Source organism: Fistularia commersonii, chromosome 33 (assembly GCF_037954325.1).
Source record: "Fistularia commersonii isolate RoL2024-O1a breed Wild chromosome 33, RoL_Fcom_v1.0, whole genome shotgun sequence".
In the NCBI taxonomy this organism is placed as follows: Eukaryota; Metazoa; Chordata; class Actinopteri; order Syngnathiformes; family Fistulariidae; genus Fistularia; species Fistularia commersonii.
The window spans coordinates 9,169,585-9,189,074 of NC_141316.1; the positions used below are offsets into that span (position 1 = coordinate 9,169,585).

The 19,490-nt window shown below is 42.9% G+C and overlaps 1 protein-coding gene across 6 annotated transcripts in view; it reads right to left on the reverse strand.

The window, feature by feature from the left end:
• mpripa (myosin phosphatase Rho interacting protein a) overlaps nucleotides 1-19,076 on the reverse strand; it is a 43,265-nt gene extending 24,189 nt beyond the window's left edge. For all 6 annotated transcript variants that reach the window (XR_015104327.1, XR_015104326.1, XM_086140993.1 and 3 more), the window contains exons 1-4: nucleotides 18,254-19,076; nucleotides 16,268-16,345; nucleotides 13,043-13,108; nucleotides 184-335 (exon numbers count right to left, since the gene is read on the reverse strand). Coding sequence is in view for 4 of the 6 variants with exons in the window: in XM_086140993.1 (XP_085997119.1) it covers nucleotides 184-335; nucleotides 13,043-13,108; nucleotides 16,268-16,345; nucleotides 18,254-18,373 (416 nt within the window). In the remaining 2 variants the exon portion in view is untranslated. The remainder of the gene's footprint in view (nucleotides 1-183; nucleotides 336-13,042; nucleotides 13,109-16,267; nucleotides 16,346-18,253) is intronic.
• Nucleotides 19,077-19,490: the final 414 nt, after the last annotated feature.

The window sequence follows — 19,490 nt, forward strand, 5'->3', positions numbered from 1 at the left end:
CGTCATGGTTTCTAATAAATATACACGGCACAATGGCAGGACAACACAGGAACTGTTACAGACAAATCCTAACATCTGTGAAAATCATTTTAGGCAGTTATTAAAAAAAAAAAAGAAAAAAAAAAAGATATCCGGTTCTGTCGAATCAAATCCAATATCCTCACATCACAAATCATCTCTTACCCATTGATTATTTCTTTACACTCGGCCCGTATGAAGTGCTCTTTTTCAGGGGTCAGGATACACAGGGAGTTCTTCTGACCAGTCCTGGACTCTCCATCGATAACATCAGAGCACTGGTTCATATTGATGGTACCCTGGGGAAGAGTACTGGGCTGAAAGGACGCAACAGAAGCACACAGAGAGGAGTGTTAAGCGGAGAAATGAACAGAAGGCCTCATAAATCCCTCAACATGGTTTCTCACACAATCTGCCCCAGCAAGTTTCCAGCCAAAATCGCCACGTCACATGCCGTCGCAGTCTTTGCACTATTTTCATGTTTCTGTCTCGGTACTCTTATTGAAGTGCTTAAAAATAAAACCATGAATTGCATTGAAAATGCAAGTTTTCATCTCAATAGCGATGTCAAAAATCACGACAACAATTGATGTACTTTCTATGATAAAGGGGGACTTTTCGTCCATCCAGTTGACTCAGCCGAATAGGAAAAGGTAGTCAAGAGTCTTAACCCAGTTCTGGAAGGTTCACGATCGAAAGTATCTCTGGGGAGCTGCTGCTTATTGGAAAAAGAAGTGCATTCATGTCGAAATCGTCGTGTTGCGGCAACTGGACCTGAATTTTTTTCTTGAAAGTGAAGAAATTCAAATGCGGTTGCCATGACAAGAAGATGTCGGTGAGAAAGCACCATGACCTGGATGCCTGAGAACCTCCACAGACGCACGTTCATGTTCAGGGGAAAAATGAAGTTGTTGAATTTGTTGAGACCTTCTGTCACGATAAAGACGTGTATTTGTTCAATCTGAATTCCTTTTAGAAAGACGCTTCCATTTAGCACTTTGAGTCTAACGACCGAATCTCCAGAACATTCACACTTTGGGTAGAGGCTGCTGTGGGAGGTGCTAATTTGCTAACACATTTACATACCAGTCATACACTGCTGGAAAATGCATTAGGAGTAATTAGGTGTTCTCCATCTTGCTAAAGGGCACTTCCAGCGACAGGATTGATTAGACAGCCAAAGCCAAGTTGGTACCAGATGTCTACAAACACATTGCTACAAATAAAATACGCATTAATAATAAATCATCGGATCCCTGCGGCATTCTCCAAACTTTGCTTGAGCCTTAACTTGTCAAATTGCGAAAGGGCAAAGATTCTACCTCCTGTCTCCTGCAGAGAACAAAAATCAGACTGTTTTCAGAAGGAAAACATGGTTCATTATATTGGACAGGTAGAAAAAAAAAATGTGCGTAAAACTTCAGCAATGAAAGAAACCATGATAAATGCATGATAATATACATAGGAATTTCTCTATATTCTCTCAAGTATATGGATGCTCATGAAGTATGTGTCAACTACGCTGCATTACTTACTAAGTCGTGAAGCATAGCGGGGATAGGGGGAGTTCTCTCTCTCCCTGTTGCACTTAATATACAGGCTGAATTACAGCTTGCAATCAGTGTGGTAACTTGGTTTCTATAAGTACCAGGAAGCCACACGTGATAAATTACAACCCTCTGGAATATGTAGGATATAAAGCTGGAAACACGATTAAAAGGTATCAACTTAGCTAGTGACCAAATAAATCTTATTCAGGAAACCAATTTGTGCGGCGTCTAACCATACCCTGTACGTAACCCAGGATCTAAATCCTATGAGCCGCCTCTGATGTGGAGGAGAGGTCAATAGTTAACGGTTTGTGGCAATCCCACCCCAAGCTTAGTTGAAAGGCTGTTTATTCTGTCGCCATTAAACGTAACTTTCACTTAACTCTAAATGCGTCCGAATTTGAGAGAAAGTTCGATGGTGGGAGACGGTAAACAAATCAACCAGAGAGCTAGGCAGCATGGTATGACATGTAGTGTCCCCCTTTACGATGACTCAACGACAAACAAGAGAGCCGCGGTGGGAGCGACTCGGTAAGTCAGTATGTTTTGGTTTAGTTTCTCGATTCGGCAGCTTTAAAATCAACAAAGGGCTCTTGACAACAAGGTGAGAGGTCGGGAAAACAGCCGGACTTGACAGACAGACGGGCTAATAGACCCCGGGACAGCTGGGCGAGGGCCTGGGCCTGCATTAGACTGGACAGAGAGACCGGCGTCAGCTTGACCTGAGAGCCCTGTCACTCTCAGGCAGAGAGAGAGAGAGAGGACAGAGTTTTTGGAGGCTGAGAGAAACAAACTAAAGGAGGGAGTCTCGAGTTGTTGGTCAAGAAAAAACAGCGTTGCCAAGGCACAAAAAAAAAAAAAAAGGTTGGCGAACTATGACTTTTGCCTGCTTGACCATCTGTCTGAGTAAACAAATCTAGAGAGCACTGCACATGTGGTCTTGTCCTTGAGCTCAAGTCTGAAGAGGATAAACAGTAATACATTTCCAATTCTGGGAGCGCTTGTACGACCAGCGTAAGCCCATAGGTTTATACTTACAGCATCAGATTATTTACGACACACAAAAGGATCTGATTGCATTTCTGATTGAAAACCCGGTTTTATAAAACCGGTACACGTCCGGGGGAGACTTCAGTGCTTTTACGTCGTCGACGTGCGGAAGCGCGGCGCATGTTTTTCAAAGAGGTCGGCTGGCAGGCAACACGGGACTCCTCCGACACGTGCGCGCCCTCCCTGCCGCTGACTTGTGTCAGCTGAGCACCAATACACGCCCCCTACTTTGGGCAAGCCGTTGCAGCTCCAGCCCCCGGACCCAGGCCCCTCAAACCCACACCTCTCTGTCACCTAGCCTGGACCTGGTCCCCTCTCCCTGGGCCACCAAGCTCCACAATGGATCCTTTGTGAAGCAGCACCAGTTCGCACAATGTGGGATTGTCAGCCGCCACAGTCCAAAGAGCCACTCCTCCCCTTCACCCTCAACAAGGATATGACAGAGAGACAAGAGGCCCAAACAAGTGTCTTTTTGTGATCAGCGCAGGGAAATGATGAAGCCAGCATAAACTTATGCTTGTCCCTGAAGTTGCACAGACAATAGTATGAATACTGTCTGCATGGGAGTCGTCGAGCAGAATCTCACCGAGAGTCAAAGACGAGAATAAATAAATATTGTGTCTCCAGTTCAGTCAGAAGACGGAAGTTGTCGATAAGCTTCTGTACTTATGATATACATCAGCTATTAGCAAAAATGGCTGCTGCTTGAAGGACTTTAACAGTAATACTGTGACGAGCATCGAACCTCTTGTCCAAATGTCATGATTGTCCATTTGCACTGGCTTAAAATTGGTGTTTTAGCTTTAAGAAAGGATTTAGAGAGATTCCTGCAAGTGTCCAGGACAAAGAGGCGTAAACAAACAATAGAAACCCTTTGGATTGTTTACAAAAGGCACGGTGAGACGCCGAGGCCACAGTCAGTTTTATTCTTCCCAGGAGAAACTAACGCCAGCTTTAAGACTGACACTTTCATTCCCTTGAAGTTCAAAAATTCAGTGCCTTTTACTTTTATTCCACAGTACGGTCTTATCTCATGCTCATTTAACACACTAACATGTGATCTTTGTCCAGATGTTTCGTAGCACTGCATCAGTGTTCATTAGGAATGAACGCTTTGTTTAAAAATGGTAATTATTGAGCTCCATGCAAGCATGCCTTTGTGCCCTTGGCTTCCTTCACTCTTGGCCATTCCACGGCTTAGGAAAACATCCCATTCTCCCATATGACACAGCAGGCGAAATATTTGCTTCTTTTGGCAGCTCGGCGATGGTCTACTTTCATTTTGGGTTGTGAAGCACATTCTCTTGCACTGCCATCAACATTCTAGGCTTGATAGAGTCATTTCTAATAACGGAAACCAAATATGCAGTCGAAATGACTCCGCTTGGAGCAGCATTAGAAAAAAGAAAAAAAAAAATTGGACCGGACGGTTCACGTCCTTCAGTAGTGCGATTACAGCCAACACTGCTGATCCAGGTAATTAACACCCCAAAGTTTGCAGAAGTTTACTTTGGACATAAAGATGCTTCAGATATTTGTCACAGATAACGTTACTCGGTTGAACAGCTGGAAGTTGACTACGAACATCTGTTACTTGGTATTGTGAGCCAGTTCTCTGCCAACTTTGCCCTTGATGACAAATTCAATTGCCAGAGCCTCACTCTTTCAGATAAATTACTGATAGGCATGTAACAGCATGACCCTGCAGCAGTCTCTGATCCCCGAGCGCTTTCTGTCTTTGTTTATTAAGACATGGAAGCCATAAGGAAAATTGATTAACTGTATCTGCATCATCCTGACTCACAAGGCAGACTAGAATTAGGCATCAACAGCGTCCAGCATCCTCTGCTCATTATAGATAATTATAATTATGCATAAAATCTTTCCCTAGCAACTGAGGACAATAGTGGTAAATACATTTTTGTTACACGTCAACTGCCAGTAAGCGGCTCCAGGGGAAATTTCCTCAGGTGCCAAACGGATGGAGTCACTTTCAGTGTTGCTACATCCAACAGTCGTCGTCTTCTTTTTGTACAATGAGCATGGCTCCAAACATGGAAACACACACGGATCAGATCCCTCATGTTCATGTTACTTCACCTTGGTCAGTGTATATAAAAAAAAAAAAAAAAAAAAATTACCTTGGATTCAAGTGTGAGACCTATCTTAACCCTTGCTGTTTGCCATCAACAATTATAACTCCATAGAAAGCAGATGAATAGACATAAATCTTACATTTCTGCTGAAGACACACATCTCAGGTCAGTGCTTAAGCTTTCGAGACATTCAGATAAATGCTAAGCACATTTACCCAGACAACACCTAATATTTTGCCAACAGTGTGACACATTATTCCCGAGGAAAAGGAAACCGTACAGGAACATCTGAACCAACATGGACGTTCATATGGCTTGTATATTTCTACCAGGTATTGCAGAAAGGACCGTGGGCGGTAATAGTACTGCTCTTCTGCAGAACAGCGAGAGGATGTGGGTGGTTTAATGCCGTGTTAGGAGGCCAGCAGTCGACAAAGCTCGGGATGCCGAGGCGGAGGAAGAAGAGGACGGGTTGGAGGATGAAGTTAGCAGAGCAGTATTTTTCAAGCACTGCTGGGTTTTTGTTCCAAATCCAATGCAGCTGAAGACAAACCTGACCTACCTGTTCAATTAACAGTTTTACTGTAGGGTTTATGTAATGTCTGCTGTAACGATGAGGGCATCGTGCAGGGTGACAAAAGAACAGAGTGAGAAATCAGTCTGTCTGGCTGGCTGGCTGCTGACGGGGTTTATGGTGAGACGGTATAAACAGGTGCTGGGATCGAGTTGTGTCATGTTGCATTGTCTGCTCGGGCTAAAGACGGAACAATGAAAATTGTTTCTCACACAGGTTGACTGTCTCGAACATATTATTTAAGCTCGTTTTATTAGTGTGCCTTTGCCAAAACCAAACAAAAGATATGCTAAACACATTTTCTTGTCACTTCTTTCAGCCTGTGAGGATCAAGCCCTTGAATGCGTAGGCAGTAGTGATGATATTTATAAATTTTCAATATCAAAAATGAACTACTCAAAGATCTGAGATACTGACAGCTGAACTTCCTGTGCAGCCTGAGGCCACCGTGTCAACGATCTGCACGATGTAACACTCAGCGTGGAAAATAGGCTTGCAGGGAAGTATCAATATTTCTGTTTCTGCACACACAGGCCCTTTTCTGTGCTTCCTGTTTTATTAAGTAATGGGTGAATGTGGGCACATGCTGCCCGTTTGAGAAAAGGATCAAAGATGGCAGACTGATTTTGTTTTTTTTCCAGAGCATTTCATCGTTTGTGGCTGTGCGGGGCACACAATTTAAATTCTAAACCTGATAAAAAAAAAAAAAGGCTATTGGGCAGCCAATAAGGTGGATGTCTCTCAATAAGCCAGGACTCATACAGTACACTACACGAAAGTGCTGGTTATAGGCATTTATTTAGCCAATCTAAATGATAATTCAGCAAAAATAATTAGTCCATCAAGTCTGAGTCAGACACTTTGACAGCTAATTCTTCACTGAAATCTCCCACAGATCCTCCCACCTCTGAATCTGCCTCTATACGGCGTGATTTTAAGCGACATAGCACTCAACGTGAAGGAAGCATCCTGGCTTGGTGCTCACAGGGAAAAGATGTCAGGCTCAACATCAGGGCTCTGCGCGCTCTCTAATTTTAGCTGCACAGACTCGCACTTTAACAGGTGGCTGGGTTGATAGGTTACGGAGTTGGGGTGAAAGGTCATCTTATGCACTTACAACCTGTTGCAACCCTGTTCAGCTGTCAATACTGGAGACCCACACAGCAATAACAGGCAACTGGTCTTATTACCGCACACTCTAGGGGTAATAATAGATATACATATGAAAAATAATAGATTGAAGAAATGAAAAATTAATGGACACAATAAACAAATGCACTGTGGTGTGCTGCATTTGACTCTCCACATCGGTGCCCATGTAGACACCTATCTATCCTTTATTGGAAGAGGTCTCAGAGCTGCCTCAACCCTCAGCGAGACACTTGACAAAAAACCTCACAAAAGGTTTGGTTTTAGGTTGGTTTTTTTTTTTGCATCAACAAAGTAAGCAGCCTGTCAGGCCGTGGTTGGCTTTGCAGAGAAGTTACACAACAGTGCTGGCTGCAATCTCAAAAGAGAAGCCAGAGAGAGCTGGAATGAAAGAGATAGAAGTGCAGAGGGAAAGAAAAGGAGCAGGCTACAGGATGGTACAGCTAGAAGAGGAGAAGTAAAGGTTGAAGACCAAATTATCTAAACACAATTTTTGCCAGATTTTACCTCTTAAAATTAGTGTCTGGAATTTGTTAAAAGGAAGATGAAAATAGTAACGGGGGCACAAAGAGAGGGATTATGAAAAGGTATTAAAGCACAGTCACCCTTTTAACAGGGTGTTGTCGCCATGGCGCTGTAGTCGACGGTCATCAAGAATTAGAAACACAGATATCCTACTTTACTCACTTTTGAGAAGACAACTATCTTTCCTTTACTTTGAGACCTTACGCTTCGGGTTATTTGCTGCAGTCTTCTCTCACACACACACACACACACACACACACACACACACACACACACACACAGGGTATCATTTTAATGTGGACTGAAAAGGGAAATCTTTAAAGCCTATCACGGTCTCATGAAAGCAGTAGAAGAGTCTCAACAGATCAGATTTGATGGATTTTCTGTGAAGCAAATTCTGCTAGTACAAATCAAAAAAGGGGGTACCTTCACCCCTTTCTGCGTGTGAGTGTGCAAACTAGGAACAATGCGGTCTTATTGAGTGTAATTTGAATTTAACAAGTGCAATTTGATAGCGGTTATTTTTAGACTCATTAAGCCCTTTGGCTATGAATACACGGGCCGGCACTGGGGAGGGGGTGGAGGCTCATATGCAGGACAGGCTCAGCCTACAATTGGGATCACAGTGATTGAACTGGATGAAAAGGGAGCAGGACTGGGGTAGAGGAACACAGGATTACAGTGCCCGATATGTCAATCGTGACTGACCCGTGGATCGCGCATGTGGTGCGGGCACAACATGTTTTAGATGTTTGTTTATTCACACCTGACTGATGTGCAGGGCAGCGAGTTTGTCTGCTTTTCCAACACATGGGCAACCACGCACGTGTGGTCCACCACGAGATAATCCTTAAAAACTACAAACTAAGCATCCTAGTTATGCTTTCGTTGTATAACTTTTGGTTAATATAGACTACTAAAGAACAACTAGACGCACCATCAAATGTTTACGGTGTACTGCATCTCCAATCAACTCTTCCAAAATCCAAAAGTACTGAAGGCTCCTTTTCTTTGGTCTTGGCAGGTGGGCAATGTTTCCCTACTCTTACTTTGACAAGCATTATTTAAGCTCTCCAGTCCGTTAGGCAGCTGGACAATTCTAGCACACATGCTGGATCTTGGCACTATTGTTGATTGACACATTCAAAATTACAATTTAATGGTTACCATGGTCACAATCCTGGTGCTTAGCTGTAATACAATTATGGGAAGCAGGGGAAAAGCTACTGCTAAGGAGTTTCAGACCTGCAAGCATTTTGTTGACAAAGCGAAGACTGAATGTGTACCATTGTGATAGATCGATCACCAGCTTTGCCATCGTCCATTTGAAGGATGTAGATTTTAGCCAAACATTTAAGTGACAAGTCATGTAGTAGTTGGTGAGACATAAACGCTACTAGTGCCAGAGGGTAAGTCGGGGGGAGGAAGTCATTGTCTGGGATCGATGAACATCTGTAAACAGGCTGCAAGTGGTTAACCCCCATCCCCTTTTCAGGGCATAAAAAGAAAGGGATGGCCCTCCACCAACACACATACTGGTTGACAGCTTTGGGTTGTCATCCTGTCATTAGGCTGATTGGCAGTTAAAATGTTGCAGCAGACCCTCGTGATTACAAGCTGCATAGTGGCCGTTACCATGGTTCTTGGGCCTGATGCAATGGGAACACTGACACCACTGTAATCCATGGCTGTTTACATTCCAGTAGATCGGTTCCTACAGGATCCATGGGGCAGGAAGGGCAGGGGTTGGAGACGACTCACGCGTCACATCTCCAAAACACCAACCAATGCTGGACACAGGACTGACACTCTTAGCCCGTGCCAACTGTCAAACTCCTCTGCTAAGCCCCTCTGCTCCAAATGTTTGCGATGGCTTGCCATGATTTGAACTGCATTTTTTAATATTACCAACTTGATGACATGGGGGTGTTGTGACTTTGCTTATTCTCAAAACAGTGCGACGAGAGAGTAACTCTTAATCCCCACACGCTCGTACATTGCCTGGAAATATTTTCATATTTCCAAACACAAGAAACAGGATTTTGATTATCCAAAAAAATACATCGTAAAGAAGTCGATTATCGAGTTTACAAGGGAAGGGAGAGCGCAAGTGCAAGCTTCAGTGCATCCTTTGGTCGGACAGCTCCAAAGGCAAACACTAGTTAATGTTGCATAAGCTCATGTCATAACTGGAGTAAGAGGCAGAATACAGTGTCTCTGGTGAATTGAATGCTCAGATATGATAGGAATGGCAGGCGGTTTCACAAAATCCTGTTCTGGGACTGTTTAAAAATAAAAACCCTGAGGAAAGGAAAAGAATGAAATACCATGAGAAGATAATGTTTGCAGCACAATAATAGAAACAAGATCTGGCTATTACACAGCCCATCGGGTGCAAGGATGACTGTAACTGCAGGATATTTCATTGGGCCTTTTGTCCACTGTGATTGATTTGGCAGTCTAAGGCAGTGTGCTTTTCCAATTTGAATGACAATAGCGCAACTGCAGAGCTCAAGGCCACACACAGGAACACATTGTACTGTACATTCAGTGCAAATCAATCATAAAAATGATTTACTGTGCTTACTTATTGCTGCTTATTCACAAGTACAAACTAATGTCAGGTTTAGGGAACAAGCTCGGAGGGATTTCAGGCAAAAAAAAAAAACACACTGATGACCACTTCTTTGTTAAAAGTGTAATAAAAAGGTCTAGAGATCACTTGCACCAAGCTGTTGTGGAATTATGCATACATGGCCAGAAAAAGGGTCATTAGAGCGTGGGTGTTGATAGTCTAAACTCACTGATGTCATGAGAGTGGCGTGGGTCTGGAGTGCATTTTACACCTACGTGACTGTTCTCACCTGTAGATGGAAATAGACGGGAGTATCGAAGAGTTTAATTATACCAGTGCGTGGCTGGTTCATGTTGTTCATTTTTGCCTATATGTGATAAAACCTGCAGCTTTAAAAAGTGAAATCTCATGAAGCAAACAGTTTATCTCTCCCTGTCGTAGCCTTTGCAGCCATTCCTTTAAAAAAGAAAAAAAAAAAAAACAAAGAAAGATATGTCTGCTCATTTTACACTGCGGCCTGGAGAAAGCCTCATCGCAAACATTTGTGGTTTCATGCCCGTGATCTGTCGCAACCATAGACAACTGACCAGATAAAACACACACACACACACAGCTCACTGAAACTCTAGCTTTCAAATTCAAATACAGACTTTGATTTGAACACTTTTGTTTATAAAACCTATCTTTATATGAACTGCAGATTAGGAATGGTTGTGCCAAGTCACAGTAGCACATTCCTCATGTGGCAGCTTTTCCTATATTTTTTGATGCGCCAACATTTCAGCCACTCAATCCCTTTGCCTCTCAGATCGATGAAATATATTTTCCTTCCTTTTTTCATGGGCAGCGTTTTGCACCCATCTACACTTCAAAGCACCCACAGCTCTTGGCATAAAACCGTGAAAGGCGGCGGGTCACGATCGGTGTTCACCGAAAAGCGACAACACGAAAACAATGGCTTACAACTGTGACATTACGGGCTTCACTAAACAAGTTATTTTCCTTCCAGCCAAGCCACATCCTGCATGGGACAACAGCCCATCTGGGTTTTGTTAAGAGTGAAGACACAAAAGGCATAGAAGCAGGCAGAGAGGAAAACACGAGGGCACCCCATCATCCACGAGCTGAATGGGGACCATGAGGTGGTCCGTAGGAACATTGTACTGGCAAAACTTGCTATTCTCTACATGCATTTACAGAATGACGCTTAAAGCCGATTTTAACGTAGGCCTCTTTTTAAGGTTATGCAGACAGGAAGCATTTCTAGCTTTGCACCCTACATTAAATGAAAGACAGAAATATTACAATGATTTTAGTGGCTCAACTGATCCCCTTTGTCATGTTCAGAATGAATAAAAAGTGTAAAGATAAATGAGAGCGAGAAAAAAAATAAATGTCTGTCAACATCTATTGCAGTGCCAGAAGGGTCTACTGATTAAACAGCTGTTTATTAAAAACTACAGTCTTTTCCTGTTTTAATAATAGCTCTTGTTACACAGGTGACAAGTGTCAGTTAATATTCTATTTAGTCAACTCTCACAATAATTGTTTTGTGTTGAGCAACAGCTGCACAAAGTTGATGTTGGGCTCCAATTTTAGCTTCTCTTGTCGTTACCATTGCAGATTGTTGCCGACACTGGCTCCCTTTTGATCCACCGTTCAGGAGGGAGACAAAAAAAAAAAAAAAAAAAAAAAAAAAAAACTGGTTTGATGCTTCCTCTGCCATTAGCTGCACGATGCAAATGCTGATTTCTAAAAGGGAGAAAGCAATCGCCCTGACCTCTGCACATAAACACTGAAGGACAATGCGAATGCTGATGCTTCCACCATAATCCACGTTAAATCCCTTGCTGTTAAGTCAAACTACTTGGGTCAATTGATTTTATTAAAGAACAGCATTTAAACAAGTGAGGAACAAAAACCCGACTTTCAAGGGAATTTTTGTACTCTTCTAAATGATCTACGGATTTCAAATGTAACCACTGGCACAACTTAAGAGGATTCTTAAAGCTCTTTATCATGCAGGCAGTTAGAGGCTTATCCAGTTTTTCCCTTTCGAAACACAACCTTGCCAAGGGACTCAAGCCAAATATATGCAGCAGTCACTTAAACAAAACATGCAACTTGGCACATGACTCTCTGTATCAACATGATGCTGCTTCACTTCATTCCATTTGACACCGCTGTGTCAGTGAGCTGTTAAGCACATTTGCAAAATACAACACTGTGTGCAAGACAGCACCATTGTAAAGTGCGGCGAGGGCAGGCTGTCAGGCCACGGCGCTTTCATATACCTCAGAAACACAAAGTGCTGTGTCGCTCATGCTTTTTTAAATTCAAATGAGGTTTTCCCTCTTGTTCATTTCTAAGTAATCCATGACTGTTTCAATGACAGTCCTGTACAAGAGCGATATGAACGGTACCTTTGCAGCTACCGTTAAAATTTACACAGACGCTACCTTAAACAAACTCAAATGTCATGGACTATTACCAGTGTGCACCATACAAATATCATCTCATGGCAGGCTTAGTGGTCTCAAAACAGCCCTTTCCTCCAGTTGTTAATCCTATTCCCAGAAGAATGTGTTATCAAACTCAAAAAAAAAGAAATTTACAATCATTTGATTTCCCACAGTCTCAAGGAAAATCTCACCACGGCTTCACTCGTATCCATTTTCCAAATTAACATTTGATAGTAAAATGTAAAATGTTTATTATCCAATTTACGAAATTATGAGGGGGAAAAGAAAAGCCTCCAGGAGCAGCCTGGAGAGGCACTGACAGATGTTCAGTGAAGCTCCAGCAAGAACTACCACAGCTAACTGTAGAAAGGCAAGAGATGACCACCGAAAAGAGGTTCATACATTGGACATAAATTATTTCAAATTTGAAAAAAAATCTTTGAAATAAAAGGAACTATGAAATGCCGCCACTTGCAAGTTTTGTTTCATTAATGATTAAAAGATATTGAAGTGAATAAATTGTAACCCTTTTCCCCTTTGGAATTAGACCAGGGACTCCGAAGGAACCAAAAACAAAGAGAAGAACAGAGATTAATAAAATTGAAAGAAAAATAGAGAGATCTTGGTGCAACGCAACTGGAAAAAAAACAGTGGTTTATTTTAGACCAACCATAAATAAACAAACGTTTAGCTCCTTGGTTATTTTACTTTTCAATAAGACATCTTTCAGTTTTGTGAACATTACGATGAACGCATCCACCTTCTTTTCTATTATTTGGAGGCGATTATGTCTAATTACTGTTTCCAAATAAACCCTACAAAGGATTTGCCGGTGCATTTCCACTTTGCTTTCATTCCTTGATATCATGCAGTTTTATTAAAAAGGAGCTGAGGAAAGAGACAAGCTAAAAGGTTTGGTACGTGAGGACTTAAAAAACAGAATCTTAATAGAACAATAAATGTTATGGACGTCAGATCAGTCTTTTTTTCCCCAACTGGCATCAAAGAAGAGTTCACGGCCGACACAGAGAGCTTTCACTCACCATTTCATCCAGAGCGTATCGGAGCAAGCCATGTTCATAAAGAATGAAGAACCGCCGTTGCCATTTCTATCAGGAAAAAAAGAAAGAAGCCTGAAATCAGTCACAGTAAAGATATCGAAATTCGTTTGATTATACGAAGGGACAGATCAGATTGAAGTTAAGGTATTAAGCAACATGTAACTTTTAGTTTAAGTGTTGTGGATGTTTTGTCCAAGGGTCGGAAGTTATCCACTTCTAGTAAAATTAAGAACTACTGTGAAATGTGTGGACATTTTATCGACCGTGTTTTTACAGGAATATATTTATCTGACACTGAGACAAAATCTGTTAACATAAACAAAGTAACTTGCACACTTTTATATGGTGGATAACCCCTTTTATGCAATAAGGAAACTTGACAGCAATAAAATTAATATCATGTTTGGAGTGAACGTTTGTAACGTTGGAGCCTTCCGGCAAAATATTTTCCTTGGAGATTAATTAAGTTCGATTCTATTCTACATTATTTAATATCCATGAGCAGATCTTTCTTATCATATTAGCGTCAAACCAGACACTGATGTCAGCGCTTTGAACTAGAACTAAGTGTTTCAGGTCAAAGAAGATAAAGACCAACAAACAAATTTTTCTGTTAAAAAGTAGAACGATATTCCCGTTGTTGACAGTGATGCGCCAATGTATTAAATTAGCTCTTTCAGCATTAGCTCAATGAGCTCGGCTATCTGCTACCCATCTTAATGCACCACTTTGTCATGGTGTTATGTTTCCTGGCCACCAACACCAACTCCATGAAAAATTGAGATGTGCTTTGTTGGTTTAAAAAAAAAAAAAAGGATGCAGGTAGATTCGGTGGTGCTGCTAACAGTTACAGGCTCTGATGAAGGGAGATGTTGGGGTTGATTCCAAACATGGAGGGAAAGGAAAAAAAAAAAAAAAAAAAAAAAAGATCCACAGTTTACAGGGAGTGTTACAGCATCACAGCCCAAAGATCAATTCTGGATGCTGTTGATGGACAGACATTCGACCTGTTCAACATGGTCCCAAAAACATGACTCACCCAACAAGTCAGCACTTTTTACTGTTTGTTGGCCAGTCAAAACCTGACCAACTTGCTCACCTCAGCACCATGTGCAGCCCCACAATCATGCCCCTCAGTGAAAAGCTGAATGTCTGAATAGGCAGAACATATCAGCGGTGACGTCAGCAGAGCAGCAGACTGTTGACAGGAGTTTAGGTGAAGGATCCAGAGGTGCTTTTTCCGAACCCCATATGGAAGCCATCAGAGACTGTGAGAACTAGGACTTTTCCTTCTCCACCCCCACATTCCCTACACTCCTCTCTGAGATGCACTGCCGCAGTATAATTTGGGAGTTAATAAAGGAAGTTGTGCAAGAGTTAGGCTCCCATTACATGATGCTAAGAGAGCAAGGCTCATCAGAAGGGTCAACATTAGGCTCTCGCTTGCCTGAGAACCACGCTTCTTCTCACAGAGGGAAAACATGTCCACGGGAAGCTACCGAACCCTTGAACTAGATGGAGGAGCTGTAATAACCATCCCGGTGTGTTGTCAAATGTAGAGATAAATAACAAAAGGTTGTACGGAACAGCTGCATTTTTAAAGGAGAAACTAGACACGCCATAAGCTGCAATGATATCAAAATAGTCATTTAGCTCAATGTTTACACAAATGACCGGAAGACTTGGCCTTTTTAAGACACTATTTACAAAAAATAAGTGTATTTTAAGTTTTAAAAAAAAAAAAAAAAAAAAATCCGATTTCATGATAATTATGTTCAACTTAGCAGTTTTAGACAACAATTCAAAACTGTTGAAAAGAAACCATGATCCATCATGGCAGCAGTTCTCATCTGCTGCCACAATCCATCAAAAATCATGAAAAGTGCTTGGCATCAAAGCAGTAAGTGAAATTATTGGATGATGATTAGAAAAATGAAATGAACTTTGAGGAATACTGACAGCTATTTTTTTTTAGCTTTGAGTACTTGTAGCAACTGGGAGCAACAGTGAATGACCTGGATTGAAAACAGAGATGTCAACAAAAAGGCAGAGAAGTAGCAAAACAACAGGAGGCCCTGCTGGATATAGTTGAAGAAGTGTGGCAACTGAGGGCTGAGATTGAGGAGAAAAAAAAACAAAACAAACAAGAAAACTGGCAAGCTTGAAACACCATTTCGGTTGAGAGCAGAAAACACATAACTGAGGTGTTTAAGCTTGTAGGGAAACATGGATGAGCATCTCACAAAGAGGAATGCATAACTAGAAATAATTTTGCAAATCAAAATTTCTTGGAGTAATCATAGACCATTGGGCTTTGCGTAATTGACAACATAATAACGTTTCAAATGTGAAGAAAGATGTCAGGCCAGGTGGCCAGTATCTTCTGAAAGGAACCAGTGTCCAGACAAAACTCCCCACAGAAAGAGAAAAGAGTTGAAAGACTGAACGTTTTTAAAAAGCTAACTAAAACTTAACGGGGCTTTTTAAGGAATGGAAGCTAACTGAAAATGTAACAATTTAATAGCTGCAGCAGTCTTGAAATTCCATGTGTTGTCAAGGAATACTGTTGGACAACATAGATTAAACTGAAAACAGAGTGGCCTCCAGGACGGTCATAACTTAGAGTGAAGGACGTGTTTAAACAGTACAACTGGTCAGTCGAAGGACCTGCAACAATTAAACAATGCGAGCACATTCCTGTTTGATTCTTTTATCAGTTACACTATAAAGTGTGACTTTACTGCTGTGTGCTGCATATCGGTGCTACTGCTTTCAGCTGTACGGGGTATTTCCATAAATGGTTGATTAGAATTCCTGTCGTTATGGTTTGTGGTTCCATCGCTTTGCATATGTATCAACCACATTCAAAATTAACAACAACCGCAGTTCAAAAATGTGATGGAAACATTTGCTTAGAGAGAGAGAAAAAAAAAAAAAAAAAACACACAACTTCATTTCACCAACCAAAACTTATTCTAGCTGATAACGGCTGGTCTTATATAGCCATCCTTCATAGATCGCATCATATGTAGTGTTGGTTTGTGGTAGAAAAGTGTTGAGAAAGAGTTATTTGCAGTATACATTCACATTTTGCCTGTTTGACTTTTCCTATCACCTCCAGGATATTTCCAATCACCCCACTTAACCGCAGCAAACCCCTTCCATGCATTTCAAGTCCAGCAATGGACGTCAATGTAAACCACTTACCCGGGATCTGTGTAGAGGATTGTCAAAATTGGTTCCCTCTGGTGCAAGTAGCAACCATCCTCCATATATAGGTTTTGCCTGATGAGGAGAAAACAATTCAACAGTGTTGATTGCAAATTCTGGCAAAAGACATCACGTAACAATTCAAAGACAAGAAGCTATGACAAAAAACAAAACGAATGTTAGGCACGACCGCCATTTGTGGCCCCTTATCAAACAGTGGACATATGTTGCTTAACGCTAGTGGGTTTGTGTTGGTCCGGTCTACTAGCTGCCCGGAGTTGACTGCAGGCCACACTCACCAGCTGGCTTTTTTCCTGTGTAATATGCTACACTGCAAATAAGGAAAGAGACAAACATGATTTTCCCCTCTGATCCACAAAGTGGTTGTACTAATCAGCGGAGGGGGCGGCGAGAATCAAAGGTTATCAGCACACTGTTTAGAAAACAGGGGAGGTAGTTCAGAGCCTGAGAGCAGTCGCGGCTGAGAAATACAAGTTGGCCTGGCGGTCATTCTTAAATAGATTTGGTATGCTATTGAACTCCGGCCACTCTAGTAGTCAGCAGTTATTTTGAGTGAGAAAGCCCGGCTTAACCACTGAAGGGGTATGTGTGAATGGGTAAAGATTTCACTAGGTTAATGCTCAAAACTTTGCTAAAAGTAAACAGCTCAACAATTTCACTCTTACATAATTCACAGACACTCCCAAATCTATAGAATAGTAGCAAACAAATCAGACTGGAAAAGCTCAGACATTAATAGCGGCCTGGCACGTCCGTGGACCGCCTCTGTCACTAACTTTGATTACAGTCATAACTTCACCCTGTGTAAAGTCAAGTATAATCCACCACAAAATCCTCTTTCACTTTGATTACAGAAGGACTGGCTTGTTTCTCAGCTGAGCAACTAAATAAACAAAATGGCACAATAGACCTTAAAAAAAAAAAATTGCAAATCCTGCAAATAACCTTAAGCAGACCTGCAGGGGAAACACATGAGAGGCCAAGGTACGCAAGAATCTCACTTGAGAGACTCGGATATTTTGATAACGAGACTGCAGAGTCATTGAGTGTTGAGGGGCGATCGGGCAGTGGGATTCTAGCTGCGCCCGTGCTTGCAAAAACAGTTTGCAGAAAATACAAGGAAGCACACTCAGACAGAGCTCAAATTGAAAAAAAAAAAAAGCTCCCATCTCTCCACACATGACCTGACTGCAGCCCTGATGGTAAGTCATACTGCCAAAAGGATGGGCTGAGGTATCTGGGTCAATTTATACCCTTCAGTGGTTAACTGGTTAAAGCAGTCGCTTACTTTGTGCTAGTTCTGTTCAGATCTCCTGACCTCTTATTCCCAGCTGTCATAAATAATAATGCAGCGCAATATCAGTAGTTTGGGCCTTTAGGATTGCAAATTGTTGGAGACATAGACAAAACAAATGTTAAAAAAAAAGCAAACCTCAGGTGCTGGGCTGAAGGTCAAAAAGCACCCAATGAAGAGCCTGGTTTTAAACCCTAACTAGGTTGAGATGCACTTATTCCTGCTCACGCTGACAGCTGGTTGCTCCATGGAGCTTTTCATTGTAGGGGAACACAAAACATTAACCAAGTCCTTGTTAGGGGGGGATGCACTTCACCGGAGCTCCCTGGACACAGGTGACTGCAAGCCGATGGATGGGCAATCCTAAAGCGACGGGACTTTTAATAAAATGACACCAGATTCAGCAAAGAGTGCAGGAAGGACCCAGGCCAATATGCACTCATGGGTTGGAAAGTAGTTACGCATGGGTTGGCGGTTCAATTCCCAACTCCTGCGGTCTGCAAGCCCAAAGGTCCACAGGTAAGACGGTGAACCTCAGGTTGCTCCCCTGGTCTGGTGAACACTTTGCAAGGCAGCACCGGTGAACGGAAGCAAGCTTTCTACAAGCTGTGGAAGCACCATGCAAGTGGAGACCAAGCACATTTTCATCCTCACAGGGCGGACATTACCTGGTTTAAGTCCTCATCGTTGAGCAGGTGGGATTCTCTGGGCTTGAAGCAGTTCTGACACTTGCTTTTGTTGAAGATGTTGGCTTGGAATTTCCGACAGGGGTTGTCTTTGAGGGACATGATGGACGATGGAGGAGAGGCTCGGCGAGACGTCAAAGGAAGTCCTGCTTCGGGGGAGGGGGTGGAGGGTGGACAAAATACACAAACTCCGGAATTCTCGGAGGTCCGGAGGGGTCGGGGGAGGGAGTCGGTAAGCCGCCCCGATGCTCAAAAGTCCAGTAACTCGGTTGAAGTTGTCGAGTTATCTCCTCTAAGTGATATCTATCTTCATCTTGCCCACTGCGCAGGCTCAGTGACCGCGGCTAACAATCAACCCGCTAACTTTCTTTTATGCTAATTCGGGCTCCCCGGATAAGTTGCCAGCGCGGCCAGGTGTGGCCAATTTTTCACCTGATTAGGCGGACGGAGGGAGGAAAAAACGGTACCGGCGGCTCACAACCGAGACACTCCGGGCCTCTGGTTCACTGCGAACGTCCCGTCAGCCTCCATCGGGCGGAGCGGTGCGGTACTACGGGGAGGGAGGGAGTCCGCTTCGGCCCCCCTCTCTCTCTCGCTCGCTCTCGCTCTCTCCGCCTCCCTATCAAACAAGTAATAGCATATTCACAGCCATTTCATCCGCGTTATCTCCCGCCGTCGCGCTTCGAGACTAAACATTATCCAACTCTACCGGGGACAAGAACCGTAGGCTCGGTTGTCACGCCGTTAAATCCATGGTCTCCGGCCCGGTGTCGGGGTCGCGCCGCGGCGGATCCTGCGGTTGATGTTTTCGTGAGAGTGATTTTTTTTTTTATTGCTGTGGCCGCCGGACCTCCAGTCCGGTTGGTGGGGAGAAGGGGGAGGTGCTTTACATGAGTGACAGCGGTTTTAGCCAATCAGGAGCAGCGATGAGCGCGGAGTAGACGCCGTGTCCTTGAACCGACCAATGAGAAGCCGTAGAGCCCCGCCTCCTCCACCCGTGCTCCTGCTCAGGCTAGGTGGGCTTTAAACAGCCCCCTGATAACAACAACTACTTTCCATGTCAAAGTGTGCTGGCGTTTGTTAGTTCAACCTGTTTCTTTAGCCTCTAAGTTATTAAAGAACTCGCTCTACCCGAGTCCTCCACATTTAAAGTCTACTGCCACCTCATTTGCACTCATCCTTGCACCTGCACTTTGTGAGTTGCACACCAAGCTGCACT